Below are 7936 nucleotides of genomic sequence, written 5' to 3'. Positions count from 1 at the left end.
AATTTAGCTCAAAAAATAAAGACTATCAACTGTGCTGCCTGTGTTCTTTAAAAAAAAAAAAAAAAAAAAAAACCACTGAAACACAGCCAGGCCCCTTCACTTACATATAATCTGTGGCTGAATCTATGGCTGCTTTCACACTACAATGGCAGGGTTGAGGATTTACAACAAGGACTTTATGGCCCACAAAACTGAAAATATTTTTCATTTGGCCCTTTAAGAAAAAGTTAACTGACCCCTGGAGTACATAATTGTTAAAATTCGTATTCTACCATGTGTGCTTAGTCAGACACCCTTTATGCTGCTGTGCCTAGATTACTTTTCAGTTGGGTTTCAAACCTAGAGAGATCTGCTCTAGACACTTCAATGGAGCCATTCTAAATGGATCAAAAGTGCCAACCATATGAGTTCAGGAGTACCTCTGTGGAAGGCTTATTACAACACAGTGGGGTCTCTGACTCATATTACCTGGCCTGAATCTGGGGGTGGATTACCCAATAAACCAGGTAAGCAAGAGCTTGCTTGTGCTTACTTATTAACCTGTAAGGAACAATTGTGAAACCCATGGTAAATTGTTCCCTACAGATTAGTAAGTAAACACAGGTAATATCATGCTTACTGGGTACTCCATCCCTGTCTGGAATTACAAATTTGAAAAAAGGCTTTGATTCTGTAGGAAGTGCTGAGTGGTTGGGAGAGGCATGCCAGCCATACCTAGAAGCAGACTCTTTGATGTGGTGAAAAAATGTGTGATTGTTTACTACAGATTCATAAGTAAGCACAAGTAAGCCCGTGCATAGCTTGTTTATTGGGTAATCTGGCACTGCCTAGCTCTTTTTCTATTACCCACTGGCCAGATCTCTCGAGGTAACTTGTGAGCCTCTGAGAACTTTTGTCTCCTGGGGATGCTAACCTGTACGGACAGTGCTTTGCACCAGGACTGGTACTTATTAAGTATGAGAAGTATGAGTTAAGGAGCTCTGGTGGTACAGTGGTTAAGGCATTTAGGTGCTAACCAAAAGGTTGGTGGTTTGAATCCACCAGCTGCTCCACAGGAGAAAGATGTGGCAGTCTACTTTTGTAATGATTCACAGCCTTGGAAACCCTATGGGGCAGTTTAACTCTGTCCTATAGGATTGCTATGAGTCTAAATGACACAACAGCACTGAGTTTTTGGGTTTAACTATGAGTTATTATTAAATACAGGCAATCTATATTTCTCTCACTTTTGAAATAGCAATTCTGGTTTTCTGAGTTCTACTGCTGTAACCAAGATCCATCCACACAGTCCTAGGCTGGTACTAGACAGTGTGTCAGGCTTTGGGAAAAACATCTTAATGGTTACAACCTCTTTGCTGCTCTAATATATTTCCTTCCTTTCATTATGATCCCTTTGCCAGTGAACCTTCAAGGCTGGCAATGTCAATGCCAGGGTGCTGTCAGTGCCACCTTAAGTGGTGTAATCACAAAGGAGATTCCCTATGACAGCAAGTTAAGTGAGTTACTTTTCCAGGGTACGGAGTGCCTTTTGGTTCAGGTCTATTATTCAGGCAGTGTCTTACATGGCTGAACACTTTGTATTCTGATTTTCTTTCTTTTTATTGTAGAGATTATATACATATATATGTTTATGTTGTTGTTGTTATGTGCCGTCGAGTCATAGCGACCCCTCCTTGGGTTTCCGAGGCAGTATCACTACAGAAGTAGGATTGCCCAACCTTCCTTCTGAGGATATATATATATATATATATATATACACACACACAAACAAATTGCCATTTTCACCATTTTTAATTGTATAATGCAGTGGCATTCATTCATCATGTTGTAGAACCATCACCACTATCTATCTTCAAAGTTTTTCATCACCCCACACACAAACTCCCCATAAGCCTTAACTCCCCTTCCCCTGGTAATCACTCATCTACTTTTTCTCTATATATTTGCCTATTTGAGATATTCCATGTAAGTGGGATCACATGTGTGTCCTTTTGTTTCTGTCTGCTTTCACTCAGCATATGTTTTCTAGGTTCATTCACACTGTAGTACAGATTAGGACTTACTTTCTCTTTATGGCTGATTAACATTCCCTTTCATGTATGTAGTACATTTTGTTTATCCATTCATCTGTTAACAGACATTGGGGCTATTTTCACCCTGTTTGATTTTAGCAATGCAGACCTAGCTTCACCTAAAGAAACTGGACTCACCTGGAGCTCAGGCCTTGCAATCAGTAGAGAGAAGTTCTTGTTTTCCTCACTTGTTAGAAGAGCCACAGCCTCTTCACGGTTTTGGACCTCTATCCCATTAATCTTAAAAAAAAAGAAAGAAAAAGAAAGTGTGCTGGGGGAGTTAATGGTGGGCTGGACAACAGCATAATTATAGAGATGCAACTCATTCTGGATTCTTTTACCCACTCACAGCTAGAACATACAACTTCCATATAGCTTATAAGGAATGTGGATTTCGGGGAGGAAAGGCTTTGCTGATACTAGTGTGGCTTCTCTAGTCTGTGAGAAAGGCTCCTTGGATTTAGCCTTGGAGCTGATGGTTGTGTGGAGGCTAAGTGGACAGCAGTGGCTCTGGAAGAGAGCACTGAGAAAAAGGTAGAATGTTGTGAAGAGGGATCATCCAAGCAATGCATTCAGACAACATACTGAGGCAGGAGAATAAAGGGAATACATTATTACATGTAGTTTTAGACAATATGGGAGGAAAGGAAGTGATGGATCTGATATGAATACTGCGGGCAGAGCAGGAGTTAAGTTATAATGGTGTTCTGTGTCTCCAGGGTGACACCTGTACTTCTTGAGGCAGAATAGAGGACCAAGGGGGGGGGGGGTCACTCCCTCACTATTATACCTGATAACACCCTCACATGCTTCCTGTCCCAGCAACTTTGAGCTCTCTTGGTCTGGAGGCTTTAGTACCAGTGAGAGATGCTTCCTCCAGGGGACAGAGCAATGGTCTCTCAGAGCTGGAAGATGAGCCTTCCACCTGGCCATCTTGGCTCCTTACGCCACTGAACCAACAGAAAGCCAAAGAGACACATGGGCTTGCTGCAACACACTGGAGGTGAGAAGGACTCTATCTGGAACCCAGGGAGTTCTCTAAGGTGCCTTTTAAAAGGTTCATGGAAAACTATTGTTGTTATGTGCTGTCAAGTAGGCCCCAACTGACAGCAACCCCTCCTTGGATTTCTGAGGCGGTATCACTATTGTTCAACCTTCCTTCTGAGGAGTGGCTGGGCAGGGCTACTGAGGACTCAGACCCCCTAGCAATGGGTCACTCTACAAGTAAGGAGGACTGAGGTTCTGGCCAAGGGTTGGAAAAGTGGAATAGGCAGTAGGAAGGAAGAAGACAATTCATGGTGATGTATGTAATGATAAAGTATAAGAACACTGGATTTGAGAAGATAAAAATGAAAAGAGGCAGAAAGTTAAGCCTTGTGGGACACACTAAACCAAAGAGGGTAGAATCTCAACTTCTGTGAGATTCAAAAAGACAGTGGCTGAAAAAGAGGTACCTATTGTTATGCAAATAACACATAACTTCTACTACTTCTACTTCTGCCAATTGCTCCCTCCCCTGGGATGTATTTTCATAAGCACCTTTTTGCTGTTTATTTTTTCTTTACATACCACTGTAAAAATTTTAGCATAATACATTTGCAAAAATACCTGGGGTGGTGAGCTCTTAGTAAACAAATGTAGAAGGTACATGTTATTTGCATAAAAATACAGAGTAAATGGTTTTACTATGACTAGAAAGGGCTTGAGGTAAAGAAACTATCCTTGGAAGTGATGCCTTATAATCCTTAAATGTTGAGTCATTAAATTTAAAAGATTGCTCAAACTATTGTGCTAAATTTTCCAAAGATGCTCCCATTTTACAAGCAAGACCAAACATGAAACACTTGGTCTAAAATGAATCCTTCAGAGATTACTGTGGTTCAGAAGTTGTAAGTTGCTGGCATGTTGGGCTCACTGATGTGTTGTTTTTGAGGTCATATAGAATTAGAGAATTAGGTGAGCTGGTTCATATTTTGCAAGGTTAACTATTAGCTGGAGCTCTGGTAGCATAGTGCCTAAGGCACTTGACTGCTAACTAGAAGGCTGGCGGTTCAAACCCACCAGCCACTGTTTGGAAGGAAGGTTGGGCATTCCTACTTCCGTAGTGATACTGCCTCGGAAACCCAAGGAGGGGTTGCTATGAGTCGGGGCCGACTCGATGGCAAGTAACAACAACAACAACAACAAACTATTAGCTGGCTCTGGGACAGCTGCCCATTTTAGAGGGGGCAAACACTCTCCAGTGTGTCTTAGTCCTCACCTCTCTCTGTTGCATTTTATACCCAGGACTTGCGTCACTTATTGTAACTTGTCTGGCCTGGCTCCACATCAGAGTTTGGGATCCCTACTCTTTAAACTCTTCTGCGTCTTCCTAGAGCTATTATTAGAACCTGGTTAGCAGGCAAATGCCCTAGGCACTGCCACCAGAGCCCCTTGTTATTATGAGAACCAGTTTGTTCTTTGGTGACAGGCACGTGAAGAAGCCCCCAGTGTGGACTTACCTGGATAATGCGATCTCCTTCTCGGATGCGCCCATCCTTGGCCGCAATGCTGTTAGGGTCAATCTGCAACATACAGAGGACATTGCACCACTCATCCAGACGCATGAAAATGAACAGCAGCAATTTCCAAACGCTGTCTCTAACAGAGTCATGCTCATCGCTGTGTTTTTGTCTTAAGTAAACAAGTCTTAGTGTGTGCAAGGAGAGGCAAACATGAGTTGATCTGTTTCCCAGCCCTTTCTAGGGCCTGTTCTTACATCCCCGCCTGACCAACCAGGTTACACACAAGTGTGCTCAGGCCTGGATGACTTGGGGTCATGAAGAGGGATAGATGACTTTTGTTATATGCACAGTAATTAAAATCAAATCAATGATGCAGAGCAGATTAAAGGGTACCCTTTCATTATGTTGATTATCAAACATACCTTGATTATTTTATACTAAATGCTTATACTAAGTTTTGGGAAATAATCCTGCTTGGCTCAATTATATATTATTTTTAAAGTTGAATATTTTAAAGTTGAATATGGAAGGGGCATCCCAAAATATAGTAACAATGGACAACCTAAGCTTGGTAGATGAAGTTACATTCAATGGGATAATTATCAAGCCTCACAGAAACATCCATGGGTTTAGCCCTTATAGACAGGTTCTTTTCTTGACAAAATCGTGTGTGTGCAAGGTTGGGAGTACATATCAAAGAATCTATACTGAAAGTTGTTTTGCTTTGTCTTCTCTGAAGATCAAAACAGCTTCTATCTGGTACACTGAAGCTGCATTTCACTTATATGAGTTCAAATGGATATACTTGACTACCCCTCCAATAAAAGAAGAGAAAGAAATACTTTAAAAGCATAAGTGATTCCATCCACCATTCCACTGAATGAACATGAGATGGGAAATGTGAATGTGCCATTCCCTCAGGGTTAAACACACATAACCATGTAAACGTCTCCATTTTATGGCCGATTTGCTGCTACTCCAGGGTAATTCTGCCTTATGGTGCTAAGTTCAGAACTTAACCCCCATGTAAAACTGTAGCTCCATGGAGTATGATGAAAAGAGCCAAAGCAATGTGTCATGTCTTTTCAAAAATTTCTTGATGAGGCAGAGTTAAGGTTGCCTAACATATAAAAAAGGCAGTGGTGGTTCACTGGTAGAATTCTTGCTTCCCATGACACACAAGTTTGATTCCTAGTCCGTGTTCCTCATGAGCAGCCACCTCCTGTCTGTCAGTGGAGAGTTGCATGTTGCTATGATGCTAAAAGGGTTTCATACTAAGATGGAATAAAAAGAATGGCCTGGTGATGTACTTCGGAGAATAATCCAAACCCTATGGATCACAACTGGCTGACCTGCAACCCAGTGTACGGATGGTACAGGACCAGACAGCCTTTCATTCCCTTGTGCATGGGGCCACCATAAGTTGGGAGCTGACTTAATGGCAGCTAACACCACCACTACTATTGAGGAGGGGAAAATAATTACCTTTGCAGTCTATAGATATGATAGTTACAAACAATTATCATACCTCACTGATGTAAATCCCGATGTCATCTTCGTCGTCTGTTCGGTAGCACACTGTGAGACCCAGCTTGTCCTGGCTGTTAATTCTGTATAGGTCCACTTCCTAGACAAAGAAAGGGCATTCCCAGTGAGGCTCAGCAAGCTGAGAGAGGAGATGGGCTGCCACATGCTTTAAAAATAGTTTGTTTAAATGATAAACTGGATTTCTTTGCATTCAACTGTGTAGAGCTGGTTAACTTACTAAACAAAAAAGTGATTATGGACGTGGGATCAATGCCCAGGGCATTTCTGACCTTTCAGTCAATATAAAGTCATTTTGAAAATAGTTATTTTATTGATCTCCCAAAAGAAAAATTACCCATATTTCACTCAGACTTCTGGGGTAGGGCTTTTTAAGAAGCACTCTTTCAATATCTGCCACAAACAAGAACATTTCCTAACCCCAAACCATCCAGCCATTTCAGTACAAATGTTTCCAATATGTTTGGTTAGATTATTTCATGTTGTGTTCCCTTAATATTCACAGTAATAGAACTTGCAAACAGATTACACATACGAAAGGAGAGTAACATGATAGTGTGCAATTAATGCTTTCTATAACAGCTGTGATATTTACAGTTGAGAAATTACTTTCAGCTGCTATTACTGCAAATTAAATAAGATAAAAGTAAAGTGAGCCCAAATGCAAGACACACAAGTACAGGGAATGTCCTTGTATTTGCCAATTAATGTACATTTCATGAAGGCAGCATGTTGAAAATTGTTGGAGCTCTGGGAGGAAGTTCTGGGGTTCTCTAAAAGTGTTAACAGGCCCAGTCACCCTTTCCATGGAGATTGCCAAAGACACATGCAAGTTATGCAGCAGTAAGCTGTGGGTCTCCTGGAAGGGCATGCCTGATGATAAATTCTCTGGCAAATCATGTAGTCTGGTTTTTGTAGTGTCATGTGCTCGTCAGCCTGGAGGCTAGAAGGACTCTGAGACTGATCTTCATGCCACTGCCTCTGGCTACCATTTCTGAGTGACCTCTCTTGAGGATCCTCATGGAGGGTGGTGAGGATGCCGCTGTCATTGCAAGGAAGTTCAAAGTATTGTGCGGCAGATACTTTTGGAACCTTCCCTGTGAAAGGAAGAGTGTCCTCCACCATGGGCATCTTGCAGGGAGAAGAAAAGCAGGTGCAAACGCCCTGGGTTGGGAATGGGCTAGTGTGCCTAAGAAACAAACAGAAGGACCATGAGGCCAAAGAACTGTGTGAGAGAGACAGGCAGGGCTGAGTGTGGCCAGATCATTTAGAGGCCTGTAGCCCAAGGTGGTTTGGCAACATTGTGGAAATTCATGAGAAACTTTTATGTGATAGCTATTGTAATCTGATCTACTCTTTCTGGTGGTCTCTGTGGCTAATGTGTGGAGATAATGTGGTGAAGAGCTGGCACTGTGAACAAAGGAGGATCCATGTTGGGGTCCCAGCTCTCACTAGATGCTTGATCAAGGGCTTGTTACTATAGCTAAGCATCTGTTCCCTCATGAGTAAATGTCATCTTGTCTCCTAGAGCTGGGTGAGGAGCCACTAGATATGCGTGCTGAGCTCTTGGCACAGTTCCTGGCCCAGAGAAAGTACATAGTGAATGACAGTATAATAATTATGTACAGTTATGGTTACTTGGTAGTCCCTGTGTGGCACAAATGGTTAAGTACTTAGCTATTAATCCAAATGCTGAGTGTTCAAATCCATGCAGACTTGCCTTGAAAAAAGGCCTGGCGGTCAGCTTCTGAGAGATCACCACCACTGAATACCCCGTGGAGCACAGTTCTACTCTGACACACATGAGGCTGCTAT

At 42.1% G+C, this 7936-nt stretch overlaps 1 protein-coding gene across 1 annotated transcript in view; it reads right to left on the bottom strand.

Moving 5' to 3' along the window:
• Positions 1–7936, bottom strand: part of PDZRN3 (PDZ domain containing ring finger 3) — a 333824-nt gene that overhangs the window by 3806 nt on the left and 322082 nt on the right. Inside the window, exons 6-8 of the mRNA XM_007947322.2 lie at positions 6105–6203; positions 4574–4636; positions 2211–2312 (exon numbers count right to left, since the gene is read on the bottom strand). Coding sequence (XP_007945513.1) covers positions 2211–2312; positions 4574–4636; positions 6105–6203 — 264 coding nt within the window. The remainder of the gene's footprint in view (positions 1–2210; positions 2313–4573; positions 4637–6104; positions 6204–7936) is intronic.

Source organism: Orycteropus afer, unplaced genomic scaffold, assembly GCF_000298275.1.
Source record: "Orycteropus afer afer isolate SDZICR_OR568_19922 unplaced genomic scaffold, OryAfe1.0 scaffold00180, whole genome shotgun sequence".
Lineage (NCBI taxonomy): Eukaryota > Metazoa > Chordata > Mammalia > Tubulidentata > Orycteropodidae > Orycteropus > Orycteropus afer.
Note: the sequence above shows the minus strand (reverse complement) of the source record. Positions and strands in the feature narration are given on the sequence as shown.